This window comes from Mobula hypostoma, chromosome 29, assembly GCF_963921235.1.
Source record: "Mobula hypostoma chromosome 29, sMobHyp1.1, whole genome shotgun sequence".
NCBI classification, from domain to species: domain Eukaryota; kingdom Metazoa; phylum Chordata; class Chondrichthyes; order Myliobatiformes; family Myliobatidae; genus Mobula; species Mobula hypostoma.
This window is the reverse complement of record NC_086125.1, coordinates 23,617,275-23,635,002: the sequence shown is the minus strand read 5'-3', so window position 1 is coordinate 23,635,002 and position 17,728 is coordinate 23,617,275. Positions and strand designations below refer to the sequence as shown.

The 17,728-nt window shown below is 41.9% G+C and overlaps 1 protein-coding gene across 3 annotated transcripts in view; it reads right to left on the bottom strand.

Annotated features, from left to right (window-relative positions):
* Positions 1–17,728, bottom strand: part of cc2d1a (coiled-coil and C2 domain containing 1A) — a 135,295-nt gene that overhangs the window by 75,585 nt on the left and 41,982 nt on the right. For all 3 annotated transcript variants that reach the window (XM_063035825.1, XM_063035827.1, XM_063035828.1), the window contains 5 exons: positions 17,106–17,230; positions 13,147–13,273; positions 11,447–11,619; positions 5,623–5,745; positions 2,538–2,596 (listed from right to left, as the gene is read on the bottom strand). In XM_063035825.1, coding sequence (XP_062891895.1) covers positions 2,538–2,596; positions 5,623–5,745; positions 11,447–11,619; positions 13,147–13,273; positions 17,106–17,230 — 607 coding nt within the window. The remainder of the gene's footprint in view (positions 1–2,537; positions 2,597–5,622; positions 5,746–11,446; positions 11,620–13,146; positions 13,274–17,105; positions 17,231–17,728) is intronic.

Sequence of the window (17,728 nt, the reverse complement as noted above, 5' to 3'; positions counted from 1 at the left end):
GTCAGAAGTAAGTGAATTTGCCATTACGAGGAAGAAAGTTCTTGGGGAAACTGAAAGGTCTGCAGGTATCTAAGTCATCTACATCCCAGGGTTCTGAAAGAGATAGCTGAAATGTGGAGGCATTAGTAACAATCTTTGAAGATTCTGGGATGGTTCCAGAGAACTGGAAAATTGCAAACATTATTCCACTCTTCAAGAAGGGAGAGAGGCAGAAGGAAGGAAATGATAGACCAGTTTGTCTGACCTCAGTAGCTGGGAAGATGTTGGAGTCAATTGTTAAGGATGTGTTTTCAGGGTACTTGGGGGGCACATGATAAAACAGATTGTAGTCAGCATGGTTCCTCGAGGAAAAGTCTTGCCTGACAAATCTGCTGGAATTCTTTGAAGAAATAACAAGCAGGATAGACAAAGGAGAATCAGGTAATGTTGTGCACTTGGATTTTCAGAAGGCCTTTGACAAGGTGCCACACGAGGCTGCTTATTAAGAGTCCATGGTATTACAGAAAAGCCACTTGCATGGATAAAGCAGTGGCTAATTAGTAGAAGGCAACAAGTGGGAATAAAGGGAGACTTTTCTAGCTGGCTGTCAGTGACCAGTGAAGTCCACAGGGGTCTGTGTTGAGACAGCTTCTATATATGTTGTATGTCGATGATGTAATTGATGGCTTTGTTGCAAAGCTTACGGACTAAATATGAAGGTAGGTGGAGGGGCAGGTATTTTTGCAGAAGTCGAGGCACTACAGAAGAACTTGGATTAAGAGAATGGGCAAAGTTGTGACAGATGGAATACAGTGTCGGCAAGTGTATGATCATGCAATTTGGTAGAAATAAAAAAGGTAGACTATTTCCCAAATGGAGAGAAAATTCAAAAATCTGATGTGCAAAGGGACTTGGGAGACCTTGTGCAAGACTCCCTAAAAGTTAATTTGTAAGTAATGTCTGTGGTGAGGAAGACCAATATGATATTAGCATTCATTTCAAAAGGACTAGAATATAAAAGCAAGGATATAATGTTGAGGTTTTATAAAGCACTGGTGAGGCCTCACTTGGCATATTGTGAGCAATTGTTGGCCCCTTATCCAAGAAAGGATCTGCTGAAATTGGAGAGGATTCAAAGGAGCTTCACAGACAAGATTCTAGAATTGAACAGCTTGTCACATGAGGAGTGTTTGATGGCTCTGAGCCTGTATTTGCTGAAATTCAGAATAATGAGGGGTGACTTAACTGAAACCTATCGATGGTGAAAGGACTTGAAAGAGTGGATGTAGAGAGGATGTTTCCTAAGGTGGGAGAGTCTGGGAACAGAGGACATAGCCTCAGAGGGGCGTCCTATTAGAACAGAGATGAGGAGAAATTTCTTTAACAAGAGAATGGCGAATCTGTGGAATTTATTGTCACTGGCAGCTGTGGAGGCCTAGTCTTTATGCATATTTAGGACGGTGGTTAATAGGTTCTTGGTTGATTAGGGGAAGAAGGGATAAGGGGAGAAGACAGGAGATCGAGGCGGATAAGAAATATGGATCAGTCATGATGAAATGGTGGAGCCGACTCAGTGGACTAAACGACACAACTCTGCTCTTGTGGTCTAAGCTGGGGTACAAATTGGATCTGTCTACCGGCATCTGCTCAATGGAATTAAAAAAAACGTAAAATTAGGCAACAAATCAGGTACAACAATGCTGAGAAAACTATGCAAACTGACAAGAGTTTCTCCCTATGGAATTACAGTTCATCTTTAATCTGATTCTCCTGAGACCTAGGCTTGCAAATTATTAGATGTTACTCCAATTAAAACACAAATGTGAAGTGGCTACTCTATTAAGTACACCTGCTTGTAAATGTATTTATCTAATCAGCCAATCATTATGGCAGCAACTCAATGCATAAAAGCAAGAGGTTCAGTTGTTATCCAGAACATACACTCAGAATGGGAAAGAAATGTGATCTAAGTGACTTTGACCATGGAATGATTATTGGTGCCAGACAGGGTAGTTTCAGTAACTCAGAAAATGCTGATCTCCTGGGATTTTCACGTACAACAGTCCCTGGAGTTTACAGGGGATTGTACAAAACAAAACATCTAGTGAATGGCAGCACTGTGGGCAAAAATGCCTTGTCAGAGGAGAATGGCCAGACTGGTTCGAGCTGATAGGAACGCAACAGTAATTCAAATAAGTACGCATTACAACAGTGGCGTGCAGTAGAAAATCTCTGAATGCAAACACGTCGAACGTTAAAGTGGATGGGTGACTGCAGTAGAAGATCACACAGAGTTCCACTCCTGTACCAAATAAAGAGGCCCATGAGTGCAGTTTAATCTTTGTAACCAATTTTCGAACAGACCTGGATAATTGAAAGGAAGCATGGAAAAGATAGCCAGCAAATTTGATGCCAAACCCGTATGATTTCCAAACAACTGAATGCCAGACTATTGCATTTCTACTGCACTCTGTACTGTGATATCTTTACTGCTTACTTCGGAAAATCAAATACTTAATGCAGTTTGGAAAAGAAAAGAGTGAAAGCATGCAACTCACTTGGTGGTCTCTGACACATTGCCAAGGTGGGTGTATTGCTTGGAGTACTTCATACATTTCTGCAGTAGGACACACAAATGAAATGGTTATTATTGGGTGCAACAGCAGAGTAGAATTCACCCAAATACACAGCTGACCTCCAGTGGAGTTCAACTTTTTCAACTTGTCTGCAAATGTAATTTGGTATATTTGACTATAAAATCTATATATATATATTTTTAAAACATTCTTCACCAGTGAGTAATGTGGCCATGACAAGTTAATATTTGTCACTTACAATATTGCTCTAATGTACATTTGCAAATCTGGGGAAAAAAGCTGAAGTTTATCTGACCCGATCTACCCAAATCACAATGGCAACCAAGCACATGAAAATCTTAAAATAGGCTTAACGTTCATTTTAAAATATAAAACTGACAATGTTAATTTTAAAAACTAGCAACTTACAAATTACAATATTACAGCTGCTGGTAAATGATAGTGAAGCAGGTACAAAATGGTGGATTGAAGGGCTTATTTTTGTACTGTATGACCCTGACCCTGCTCATCTTTCTCAATTTCTCCCAAAAAGTGCAGAATTTCCTTTCCTTGCTAATGTCAGTTTACCAATACTGTTAATGCCAACTGACAGAACTTGAACAATAGCTCCTTGCCCTGGAGCAACATGATATTGTAATTGCTTCAATCAATTTTTCCCCAAATTCCTCCAAAGTTCTTATTGTTGCCCAGTATGCTTCACCACCTTTGCCAAATGTTCAGTCGAAACTGCCAAGTTTATCCTCAGTTATAAATTATATGCAGTAAGAACACAAAATAACTTCAATTAATGAATGCATTTTAGGTTCCAGGTGCTGGCATAAAGACACTTCCCTAGAGATTCCCAAAACTCCATGTCGATCCCATATATGAAACCTGACACTCGCGAAACAGATGGACTAACACAGCAAGGAATTGAGGATACTGTATTAAGATTCGAGGCTGTAGTCCCAGAACTTCTCTTCTTTAGCCCATCACCCCTAGTGGTGCATAGGCTGCCAAAGGCAGTTCGCCAGTGTACTCTGTCATGGGCCAGTCTTTCAAATTGTCCTCAGGTGTAGCCCATTTTTATGTCTTCTATGTGAAGGTTCCTTCTCTCCCAGGGATAAGGTCCTTGGAGTTTCTGTAGCTTTGGGTTTTTAAAAATGGGGTGGGGGTGCTAGCCCCATGCCCAACCCTCCTCCTTTGGCAGCTTGGCTTGGGACCATTCATGGCCGAATTGGAGGAACAGAAACCCTTCCACAAATGTTAATGAGAAATGCACCCATTCCATAACTTAAACAGAAAACATTAAGATCATGGAGCACTGCCATAAGAAAGCAGCATACGTCAAAGTTGTCCTCACTCTAAATAATTTCCCCTATGGCTCCTCCCACTTCCTTCAAACAAAAGGTATAGCCATGAGCACTCGCATGGGTCCCAACTATGCCTGCCTGTTTGTCGACTATGCAGAACAGTCTATGTTCCAAGCCTACATTGTACACTCTATCGACAACTGCATTGTTGCTGTTTCTTGCACCCATATGGAACTTGTCGACTTCATCCACTTTGCCTCCATCTTCCACCCTGCCCTCAAATTTACCTGTTCCATTTCCGACACCTTCCTCCCCTTTCTCGATCTCTCGGTTTCTATTTCTGGAGACAGCTTATCTACTGATGGCTATTACAAACCCATGGACTCTCACAGCTACCTGGACTACACCTTCTCCCACTCTGTTACTGGTAAAAACGCCATCCCCTTCTCTCAATTCCTCCGTCTCTGCCGCATCTGCTCTCAGGATGAAGCTCCTCCTCCTTCAAAGAAAAGGGGCTTCTGTTCCTCCACCATCTCAACTGCATCTCTTCCATTTCATGAACGTCTGCTCTCACCCCATCCTCCCGTCACCTTACCATGGATAGGGTTCCTCTCATCCTCACCTACCGCCCCACCAGCCTCCGTGCCAGGCACATAATTCTTTGGAACTTCCGCCATCCCCAACGGGATCCCACCACCAAGCACATCTTTGTCCATTCATCCCTTCCCACTGATCTCCCTCTTGGCACTCATCCTTGCAAGCAGAACAAGTGCTACACTTGTCCCTACACCTCCTCCCTCTCTACCATTCAGGGCCCCAAGCATTCCTTCCAGGTGAGGTGACACTTCTGAAGAGTCCTTTGGGGTCATATACTGTGTCCGGTGCTCCCGGTGTGGCCTCCTGTATATCGGTGAGATCCAACATAGAATGGGAGACCACTTCACTGAGAACCTACGCTCCATCTGCCAGAAAAAAGCGGGATCTCCCAGTGGCCACCCATTTTAATTCCACTTCCCATTCCAAGATGTTTACTGTCGTGATGAGGCCACACTTAGGTCAGAGGAACACCACCTTATATTCTGTCTGGGTAGCCTCCAACCTGATGGCGTAAGCATCACTTTCTCAAGCTTCCAGTAATACCCCCCCCCACTTCACAATTCCCCATTCCCTTTTCTTTCTCTCACCTTATCTCCTTGCCCACCCATCTCCTTCCTCTGGTGCTCCTTCCCCCTTTTCTTTCTTCCATGGCCTTCTGTCCTCTTCTATTAGACTTCCTTCTCCAGCCCTGTATCTTCTTCACCAATCACTTCCCAGCTCTCCACTTCATCCCTCCCACTTCAGGGATCACCTATCAGTTTGTGTTTCTCTCTTCCCTCCCCACCACCTTTTAAATCTACTCCTGAGCTTTTTTTCTTTAGTCCTGCTGAAGGGTCACGGCCTGAGATGTTGTGTGTACTCTTTTCCAGAGATGCTGCCAGGCCTGCTGAGTTCATCCAGCATTTTGTATGTGTTTCTCAGTATTATTTTTATTTGTACAGTTTGTCTTCACTTGCACATTGGTGTTGGTCAGTCTTTATGTAGTGTTTTTATATAAAATTCTATTGTTGTTCTTTTTTCCTGTAAATGCATGCAAGAAAATGAATCATATATATGGTAACATACAAATTTTTATAAGTTTACTTTGAACTTTGACTGCAGATGCTTTGATATACTCGGATTCACTCAATCCTAATATTGCTGTGTTATGCATTTACCTCATACTGTTGCTTCAGAACTTCCATCAGCTGGCCATATTGTTCCGCTGTTTTCTGGGGTATGTTTACTCCTCTTTGCTGCATTAACACAAAGTCCTCCTCATTTTCTGGGGGTGCTGGTACCTAAAATTTAAGGTCAAGGATTGCTCACTTACTAAACAACTTAACCAGGTAAGTGAATATCACAATCGTCAAAGATAACAAAGACTTGAATCAATGCTTCCTATGGGTTACTAGCTGTTCTCCCCATCTGGATCAGTAATAGGCCTCACAAGCAACAATCTGTTGGAGGAAGTCAGCAGGGTGAACAGCATCTGTAGGGATGGGGGAAGGTAGAAAGGAAGGAATTGTTGATGTTTTTGTTCCTATTCAGGGTTTCTACCAGAAATGTTGACAATTCTTTATTACCCCATCTCTATAGATGCTGCTCAACTGAAACATCAGCATCGAGTGGATGTGGGGAGCATTTTTCTATTTGCACGGGAGTTTAGGATCCAAGGCTTGGAATTAAAGCAGTGTCCCTTCAAATATGAAATGAGGAATTTCTTTAGGCAGAGGGTGGTTAATTTGTGGAATTTACTGCGACAAAGGGCTGTGGAGGTCAAACCATTAGGGGTATTTAAGGTAGAGGTTGCAAGGATCTTGACAGGCAATGTTAAGGGAAGAAGGGAGGACAACAAAGCTGAAAAATAAAATCGGCCATGATTGAATAGCTGAGCAAATCCGATAGGCTGAATGGCCTAGTTCTGCTCTTGCATCTTATAGAACTGAAAGTTCCTCCAGCAGAATATTACTCCACATTTTAGCATGATATAGATCCCCTAGTATTGAGTGGTTTTAATAAACAACCACCAGAATATTAAAAAAGTAAGTTCTGAGGGTGATGTTATAGTTATGGGAGACTTTAAATTCTCAAATATTGAGGGAGAGAACCCAGTGACCAATAGATTACAGAGAAGTGAATTCTGTTACCTGTCCCGTGAGTATACCATGAGCATGATGTAATTGTCTCGTGATATTGGCATGATGCAAGTGTCGTGATAGTGGGGTGATGTAATGTCACGCGATGGCATGTTCCAACCGGTATAAAAGGGAAGACTGTAGTTTGTTGCGTAGTTGTTTTGTTGGGGAGTCACAGTTGGTGGTTACGTAATTGTGGAAGCAGAGACAGCGAGAGACAGAAGAATCACCAGCTTCGTACGAATCCAAGAAATGAACGGCATTCTGTGATTGACATTTGGTATGGTCCATATGGGTATTGTGGCACACACTTTTGGTTAACCCCTGCATGGTCTTGGGTGTTGTGTGGTGACCACCTCCTGCGAAAGGTCAGTTACTGTGAGAAATCTAATTCTTCGTGATCTCTTCGGACAAGGCATTTCTTGGCTGGGATCTGCGTCAGCATTTTCGTCTTTTCGTCATCGCTGGTTCGGGAAGTCTCTCCTCTCACTTATTTCATAAATCACCTGGACTCGTTGAACTTAAGACTGTTTGAATTGCCTTTAAGAATTCTGTTAAGAATTGCCTTTAAGTTCAACTGTTTGATAACTAAAGACGCATTAACACTGTTAACTTCTGTTTAAGTTAGTCTTTTGTTTACTTTTCTATGTTTTTGAGTAGAGGTTAATAAATTTCGTTGTTTGTTTATAAAAACCTGACTCAATTCCATATCTATTGCTGCTGGTGCGTAACAATTCATTGAATGATTGTTTTTTGACCTAATACGTAAGTGCACCAATGAGAGGGGAGGACTGTCTGGATTTGACATTCTGTAACAATCAGGATAGAATTTTGAGTACGAAAGTTGTTGAACCTTTAGGAACACGCGATCACAACGTTGCTAGCCTCAAAGTTTTTTGGGACAGTATATCAGTAATAACAAAAGCCATTTAATTACATTTCAGAAGGCAAAGTTTGTGCAGACGCAGCAGACTTCAGAAGGTAAACTGGAAGTAACTGCTTGACGTTGAGTCAGTTGAGGAACAATGGGGTCGATTTAAAAAGGTAATACACGTATGCAGGAAATGTTCATACCCAAGGTTGGGAGAAGCAATAAAAACAATAGGTCAACTACATAGATGAATGAATATATACATACAAAATATTGAAGGACAGCCGTATAAAGAACTCAAAAAAATAGTAATAACATTAACTGCAGGGCATATGAAAATATGAGATAAATTTAGAGAGCCAAAAAGTAGGCTGAGAAGGATATTGCTGATAATGCTAAGATTGGCCCCAAGAGATTTTTTCCAATACTCAAAGTAGTAAAAAAAAAGTCAAGGAGGAAGTTCAATGTACTAGGAATTATAGTGGGGTTATAAATTATGCAGAGAAGGACATAGCGGATACTATTAACTCATATCTTGCTAAAGTGTTCACCTGTGAAGATGTTAACAATATGCCAACAACTGTAGGAAAAAAGGTTGTTTTAAGTGACATGGGTGTCTTGAGGTTCTACTTCAGCTAAAAAGGCTGAAAGTTAATAAATCTCCAAAGCCAGACAACATATATCCAAGGGTACTTAAAGAGGTCTGTGATTATATATACAAACCCCCCAAAGTATTTTTCATAAGTCACTAAAGACTGGTGAAGTCCCCAAAGACTGGAAATGGGCTAACATTGCCCTAGTATACAAAAAGGGTGCCCGCACTGACCCTGGTAACTATAGACTAGCAAGCTTAAGTGCATCATAGGTAAGATGATGGAAGCATTAATAAACAATGAGATGGAAAAACAGCTGATAAGAACAGGCATGTTTTACTAATATGCTGGAGTTCCATGACGAGGCAACTAAAATTTATGATAACAATAGAGCAATTGATATCATTCATTTGGACTTGAGAAGGCTTTTGACAAGATACTCCCAAGAGGTTAATAATCAAATTACAGGAGGTAGGGATTCAGGGTACAGTATGCTAATGGCTGCAGAATTGGCTCAAAAACAGAAAACGATTTATGATGAAAGGACCATTTTCACACCTAGAAGATGTTAAAAGTGGGGTTCTGCAGAGATCAATTTTGGGGTTGCAGTTTTCAATTTACCTTGATAATTTGGATAAGCACAAAACAAATAAACTACTAAAATTTGCAGATAATGCAAAATTAGGGGGAAGGCTGATAACATTCAAACAGCAGAATCAGTACAGTTTGGTCTAAACAAAATCCAGATGTGGGCAGATGAAATTTGATGTAAGTAAATGTAAAATATTACATACAGAAAGGAGAAATATTAGATATAAATATACAATGGGAGTCTTGAGTTAGAAAACGCATCTTATGAGAAGGGTTTGGGCGTCCTCGTAGACTCATCACTATCAACATCTTGACAATGCACAGAAGCAACTAGAAAGACTCATAGAATGTTGGACTATATAACGTGCTCAGTGGAGTTCATAGTCATGCTTTATTGATCCTGGGGGAAATTGGTTTTCATTACAGTTGCACCATAAATAATAAATAGTAATAGAACCATAAATAATTAAATAGTAATATGTAAATTATGCCAGGAAATAAGTCCTGGGCCAGCCTATTGGCTCAGGGTGTCTGACCCTCCAAGGGAGGAGTTGTAAAGTTTGATGGCCACAGGCAGGAAGGACTTCATATGACGCTCTGTGTTGCATCTCGGTGGAATAAGTCTCTGGCTGAATGTACTCCTGTGCCCAACCAGTACATTATGTAGTGGATGGGAGACATTGACCAAGATGGCATGCAACTTAGACAGCATCCTCTTTTCAGACACCACCGTCAGAGTGTCCAGTTCCATCCCCACAACATCACTGGCCTTACGAATGAGTTTGTTGATTCTGTTGGCATCTGCTACCCTCAGCCTGCTGCCCCAGCACACAACAGCAAACATGATCGCACTGGCCACCACAGACTCGTAGAACATCCTCAGCATCGTCCGGCAGATGTTAAAGGACCTCAGTCTCCTCAGGAAATAGAGACGGCTCTGACCCTTCTCATAGACAGCCTCAGTGTTCTTTGACCAGTCCAGTTTATTGTCAATTCGTATCCTCAGGTATTTGTAATCCTCCACCATGTCCACACTGACCCCTGGATGGAAACAGGGGTCACCGGTGTCTTAGCTCTCCTCAGGTCTACCACCAGTTCAAGTCTAGAGACATTCTCCTTAGGCTGTGTAATGTGCTTGTGAGGCTACACCTTGAGTACTGTGTACAATTTTAGTCTCCATATTTTGTGAGGGATGTGAAGGTACTAGAGTTCAGAGAAGGGAAGAAGAAGAATAGCCCTTAACTCGGCAGTGGAGTTATCGGGGCACCGTCATGACGGTGTTTCTGTAGCAAGCTAATCTTGTTTTCACGAGGCCGAGTTGCTAGCTCGACGCTCAACCCAACTTGGATTCGAACTCGGGAACCTTTGCTCTGGAGTCCGGCGCTGGTATTATTGCGCCACCAAGCGGGTCAGAGAAGGGAGACCAGATTCATTCCAGGTCTGCAAGGCAGAAGCTAGGAAGGAAGACTGAAAGAATTAAATCTTTTTAGCCTAAGTAGACACAGAATGAGAGGAGACATGACAGAAGTGCTCAAAATAATTTTGGGTATAAGCAAGCTGGATGCCAGCTGCTACTTCAAAATAATCCATCAACGAAGACATGGGGACATAGGTGGAGACTGGTTAAAGGGAGATTTCAGACTAACATCAGGAAGTATTTCTTTACACAGTGAGTTGTGGACACATGGAACAAACTACCTAATCAGGTAGTTGAGAGTAGTACCTTAGAGACTTTCAAATCTAAACTCAATAGTTATTTCAACACTACGTGAATAAGAATTTGGCAAGTTTTGTTGGGCCGAATGGGCTGTTCTTGTCAAAAGCTTTCTAATTTTTGTGACTTTATGAGCTTCTCCACATTAGAAGATATCTACTCGCCACAGTACACTGGCAAGCAACACTGATTAAACCATTTGACTTAAATCACACACCAAAGGCTTGAACAAAACAAAATGCCACTGGCATTTCCTGGTACAGCTGCTGTCTTTTTGGATGAAACTTTACTCAGAGGCCCTGCCCATCCCTTCAGCAGACATCCCACCTCTCCCGGAAGTTCCGGGAGTCTCCCAATCATATATTGATAGTGGCTCCCTGATGCCCGCAAATTATATACAATATCCCGGAAATCGATTTTTTTGAGCGAGAGCGCGAGCGCCATAGCAGTGTTCTGAAAAAAGAAAATATAAAATGTACATCACCTCAGACTACACTAAAGTGTACCCTTGTATAATAGGGGTGAAAAATAATGACAATGTTGCTCACTGCACTGTTTGCAGCAGTGACTCTTCCATTGCCTGTGGTGGGTTAAGACTGTAAATGACATGTTGAGGTGAAGTTTAACAGGTGTCAAACGTTCATTAGCATAGCTAACATTACTTAAACTAGCTGGCTAGCTGCTAAGGAGCTACTCTACAGCAAACATCCCACCTATCCCGGAAGTTCTGGGAGTCTCCCACAAATTGATGGTGCTACCTCCCTGAAATGAATTTTTGCAGGGTGGGATGTCTGCTTCAGATAGTCATAAAGTGACACCAGGATATCATACCGAGGAATACATTTCCTGTTGTCCATCAAGTATCACAGAAGAAAAAGATCATTTAGCTGTTTATGCACATTAGCTGCCATTTTTGCATCGTTACTCTGCTACAAAATAAAAAGGGTTTCAGCAATTTAAAGTCAGAATCAGAATTATTATCACTGGCATGTGTCGAGAAATTCATCTCTGGAATACAGCTGTACAATGTATTTGTAAATTATTCCTTTTTTACCCCAAAGGTAAGGACATTACTTCAGAAAGCAAATTAATTACCTTTGTAATATCTACAGGAAGCCCACTTTTGGCAGCCTCAATCATGGGGTCCAGGCCTTTAGCCTGCCGAAGATACAATTTAGCTCCCTCTATGTCATTCTTCTGTTTCTTTTTCAGGGCTGCCTGCATGAACTGCTTTTTCCTGTTCTGCAAGAATTGCAACTGCTGCTGAGCTGTAAGATGGAATAAAAACAAAGGAGAGGTTCAGTGCGATGTTTACTTCTGTGTACTGTAATGCTAATGTGACAAGACCATAAGATATAGGAGAATTATTCCATTCGGCCTATCGAGTCTGCTCTGAAACTCCATCATAGCTGATTTATTACCCACGTCAGCCCCATTCTCCTGTCTTCTCCCATAACCTTGACGCCCTTACTAATCAAAAGCCTATCAAGCTCCACTTTAAATATACCCAATTACTTGTCCTTCACAGCTATCTGTGGCAATAAATTCCACAGATTCACCACCCTCCGACTCCAGAAATTCTTCCTCACCTCTGTTCTAAAGGCACGTTGTATTCGAAGGCTGTGCCCTCTGGCCCTAGACTTTCCCACTATAGGAAACATTCTCTCCACATAAATCTATCAAGGACTTCCAAATTTGATAGGTTTCTATACCTCTCATTCTTTTAAACTTCAGTGAGTACAGGCCCAGAGGCAAATTCACCTCGTACATTACCCCTTTTATTCCTGGAATCATTTGAATGAACCACCTCTGGACCTTTAATGTCAGCACATCCTTTCTTTGATAAGGGGCCCAAAACTGCTCACAATACTCTAATTGCAGTCTGACCAATGTCTTATAAAGCCTCAGCGTTGTATCCTTGCTTTTATACTCTAGTCCTCTCAGAATGAATGCTAACATTGCATTTGCTTTCCTTATTACTGATTCAACCTACAAGTTGAAGGAATCCTGCACTAGGACTCCCAAGTCCCACTTTGCAATAACTACACAGTCAATGATTGGGCAAGTGCTCCAGGATGATATCAAGCCATGTTGAGTCACACATACCAGGAGGTGTAGCATTCAGTCTGTTCTTAGGGATGTAACGATATAAGAAAGGGAGAGAGAGCGAGGGTTGCAAGAGTTAAGTGCAACTCTGGCAAAGGGGACTAGAAATAGAAAAAGAAAAAGAAACAGTCAGATCTCAAAACATTTAGTTCTGTGATCCTGAAAGACATTGCCAGAATGGAATTTTCATACATGCCAACAGGTCACTTGGGAAAGTAGCCAGGGAGTGATAGTCTCCTATGCAGAAACACCCAAAGAGGAGGGGGATTTGATTCCAAGAATAATTTTAACTACCTAATCTTCATTTGTTAATTTGGTGATTTTTATGAAAATTGAACTTGTAAATTTATTTTTAATTTATTATTTCATACTTTTCAAAAAAAGATTTGAGACTTAACGAGGGCTCATTAATCACCGAACTCCACATGTCTGGCTACATAACCAAACTTGCAGATTCCTGCGTATACATACAGCCCTTGCTTTGTAAAGGATTATATTCAACAGATTACAAAAAGAGGCACAAGTCATTAGTTTAAGCAAGTATCAGGAGCCTCAAGACCATATGATAAAGCAGTGAATATAAACTCTTTGATGCTATAGAAGACTTTATACTGAATGAAAAATACAAAACCAACTTTGCATCATTTGCAAATATTTGACTGTTCTTCAAAGATCAAATTCAAAACTACCTTTGCCTGACATCTGCTTCGGTGCAGGATTTTCAGAGCCATTGGGGGCAGCTGGCGGTGCCCTTGGTGCTGATGTCCGAGGGGGTGCTTGCTGAGAAGATCTTTGAGCAGGCGTCCTTTGCGCTGGCTTTGAAAAAGGGTACGAGAGAAATATGTATTACCAGTCATATTCCAGCCATTTGCAATAACTACATATTCAATGCTTCATTTAGTACAGAAATCATTCTCTTTGGGCAGAGAAAGAATAAAACTACTGGCAAAAAAAATAACAGCTGAGTTCACTTATGTGAAGTACAACATTCAGGGTGAATGCTTCAACTAGTTTTTAAACACAAAGCCAATAAAATCCACCTGGACCTGACATTTAGGAGCACCATTGCCAATCTATATCAGACAGACCAGGGTTACAATTTCTAACCAACAGGAAATGTCTGTTCCATCTCGTAGGAACTAAGAGTGCGAGAAAGGCTGGATATGGAAAAGATATTGAATTAACTAAAAGGTATTAGTTCTTGTCTCAGATTCATTTAAAATTTTACTTCACATTCTTCAGCCAAGTTTCCAGCTCTGGCCTCTGCTAGTTTCTTATTTACTTACTAAATTCAGACATCCACTGGGCAGCTCAAAATTATCCAGTGTTCCTGAAGATGACCATCGGTTACCCCATACTCCTTGCCACTTGCTTTGCCGGGAGAGAACAAGCTGTCTAGCTTATTTCTTTCAAACAATTCCTTCCCTCCTCAGTAGAGGTGCCTCACCCATCCATCACAATGTGCTTAAAGAGCACATCTATCGCAGAGTGGTTAAGATACTTCCTTTAATGTATACTGAAGACACCAACCAAAGACTGCATATTGCCTACTCCAGTTGTCTTAAAAGAAAAAGGGTTTTTCCGGAAACTGAGCTCTAGGGTTTTCAGGCAATGGTTGAGCAGAACCAAATGCAGGCTCATCCAGGACATTCACACACTTTACAAAGCACCCAAATGGATTACTGAAAGATCCACTGCTTTAGCCAGTTCTGGTCCCACTTTGTCTCCTTCCTCCTCTCATCCAGACTTTTCTTATTTACCTCTGTAACACCTCTAATAGCCTTCAACACATAGAAAATTTCCCGATTCCTTGCACAGAGGCCCAGGCAGTCCCCTACACAAACTGACTGAATCTATTCTCACATTGACAAGGGGGTGAAAGGAAAACAGAAATGCAGACTGAAGTGATGATCAGATCAGCCACAATCTTATAAAAGGCAGAGCAACCTCATGGAGCTGAATACAAAAGCTATACCCATCTCTTTCAAGGACATGTAGATCAACCAGATCAGTCCTGCTCCAGACACCTGCCTTGACTTTCAAGTGAAGTGATGATTGTACTGGTGCTACTCATGGACAAAAATTAAATATTTCATCGCTTTTCTGTCATATTCCAGTCTGCTCTTATTTCCATACAAGACAGAATTAGGTCAATCGGCCCATCGAGTCTGCTCCACCATTCATTCATTGCTGATTTATTTTCCCTCTTAACCTCACTCTTACACTTTCTCCTCATAACCTTTGATGCATTTACTAATCAAGAACCTACCAATCTCCACTTTAAATATACCCAATGACTTGGCCTCCACAGACAACTATGAAAATGAATTTCACAGATTCAGCACCCTCTGGTTTAATGAAATTCTTCCTCATCTCTGGAGATCCTCAGGGATGTCCTTGCGTTCTAAGGTTGTACCCTCTAGTCCTGGACTCTCCCCTCGTTGGAAACAACCCCTACAGTACACTCTCTCTAGGCCTTTCAATTATCCATAACCTACTCATCTCCATCTCAGGCAATAGTTTAGAAATTGATATCTATTATGTGCATAGTCACCTTGACCACACGCCCTCACACTCCAAGCTCTCACAACAAGATGCCACCACCAGAGTCTGCTCACCACATTGAAGGAACTATTCTTTCTGTACCTCCCCATCTCCAACAACCACCCTCTTTCTCACAACACTCACGAGGTGCAACATGTGTCCTTTAACATTTGCCCTTCCCACTATTCTGAAAGCCCAATAGCACTTCCAGGTAAAGCTCTAATTCACTCAACCTTATTCCAATTTAATAGTCTCCTCCAAAAATTAGCTTTGTCACATGTACATCAAAACATAAGCATCATTTGCATCAAATCATATCAGTAAGGATTGTGCTGGGGCAGCCCAAAAGTGTCGCCAGGCTTCCAGAGTCAACATAGCATGCTCATAACTCACTAATCCCAACCCATATGTCTTTGGAGGAAAGTGGAGCAGAGGAAATCCATACAGTCATGGGAGAATGTACAAACTCCTTACAGATAGTGATAGGAATCAAACTCCAATTGGCGATCACTGGCGCTGCAAAATGATTGCGCAAACCCCTATGCTACCATGCCGCCTTCTACGCGGAAGAAGAATGCAGATTGGTTAATCACTTTGTAGAATATATCTATTAACCCACAAGCATAACTCTGAGCTTCAAGTTGCCTGTCCCTTCAAATCTGCATCCCACTCTCACTCTGACACGTCAATCTTTGGCGTCTTATAATGTTTCAACAAGACAGATGGCAAGTTTGAGAAACAGCTATTCACCTTCCATTTGGGCATGCTGAAGCCCTCAATACTGAATTCAACAATTTCAGGTAACTAATCTTTCCATTTTTATTTTTCCTCCGGAACTGATCAGTTCCAATGCAAGGTCATCAATCCATGGTGCTCTGACCTGCTGAGTACGTTTCAGCAATTTTCCTCTCTATTCTCATTCATTTCCCTTCAGTTACGGAAGGCGCTGGCATGGAGAGCTATGAACGTCATGAAGGAAATCTGGAAGTCGAACCTGACCAGAGGGCTTAAAAAGGAGATTGTCATAGCAGTCATAGAGTCCATTCTCATGTACGGATATGAGATGTGGACACTCACCAAGACTATGCAAAAGCCTCTAGATGGTTGCTATACATGAATGCTCTGGACGGCTCGTGACGTGTGTTGGCAATAGCACGTGACAAATGTCGAGCTCTATAATGACCTACCGATGCTCACCACTAAAATCGAGGCGAGAAGACTGCAACTAGCGGGGCACTGTCTACGCCACCCCGACCTATCTGCCAGCTTAGTCATCATATGGGAGCCCAAGCATGGGAGGATGAACCCTGGGCGCCCTCCTAAGACTATGGTCAACACGCTCCTAGAAGACAGCGGCGCGGCTAATGTAGATGAACTGATCACACTGATGAGGGAGAGGGAAAAGTGGAGAGTCTGTCATCGTGCCCGACGCTGGCCCCCTAGGCCTGAGTCAACGTAGTAGTAGTCCCTTCAGTTATACATCTCCAGAAAGATCAGCTACTATTAATAGCTAGGTTTAGGGCAGCATCATGGCACAAGCACAGTACTTTAAAGCACCAGTGACCCAAGTTCAATTCCACCACTGACAGCAAGGGAATTTGTATGTTTTCCCTGTGACCACGTAGGTTTCCTCCGGGTGCCCCCAATTTCTGCACACATGCTAAAGGTGTACGGGTTAGGGTTAGTAAGTTGTGGGCAAGTTAAGTTGGCACTGGAAGCATAGCAACATTTGCAAGCTTTCCCCATCACATCCTTACCCTGTTGGTTATTAAAGCAAACAACACATCTCACTGATGTTTTGATGTACATGTGACTAAGAAAACTAATCTATTTTAGAATCAGTGTCCAATTAAGTGAACTTGGCATACGCATTGATGAGCTGCATTCCGAGCCATTAGGAACTCAAAACAAGTGAATGGCAGATTCAGTTTTACTGTGCATACTGTACTGAATCACAGAACTATGCTTTATATTAGCTCATTTCTATGCGAGCTGGCAACACATTTACAAACCCTATTAGAAGATAGTACTGTACATGAAGACATTTCGTTAGGGGCGGGATGGAAAAATATTTATTTATTTAAAACTACCCATAAGAACCTACCTCACCCTCCTCATGGTCACCATCTTCATCCACCTCCTGATTAGCCAGCTTCATTGCACTCTCCAGCACTCCCGCAATGGTCTGATTCTGAGCACAATTTTCTGATCCCTGAAGAGGTGGGAAACCTGAAGATACATGCCAGGGATTAAAAAAAAGGTAATAAATCATTTAATCACCTTTCCAGTTACCATTTATTTAGAGATACAGCACGGTAACAGGCCCTTCTGGACTGACTGCCTAATTACATCCACGTGACCAAATAACCTACTTACCTGTATGTCTTTGGAAAGTGGGAGGAAACTGGAGTACCTTAAGGAAACCCATGCATTCACGAGGAGAAACTACAAACTCCTTACAGACAGTGGCAGGCATTGAAGTAGGTCACTGTCACTGTAATAGATACTGTGTCACCTCTGATGCCTGTTTGGTTCAAAGAGGGATGTGGGCAGTTGTGAAGAAACACAGGTAATCATGACTGGTCATTTAAACCAACTTTTATGCAGAAATTTGTGAAGTCACTGTTTCAGGAATGAAACACTAGAAATGAAAAACAGTAGGCCAACAGAATTACACCCTGCACAGCACAAACTGGCTGACACAGGAGCTCAGTTGGAAGATTCAAG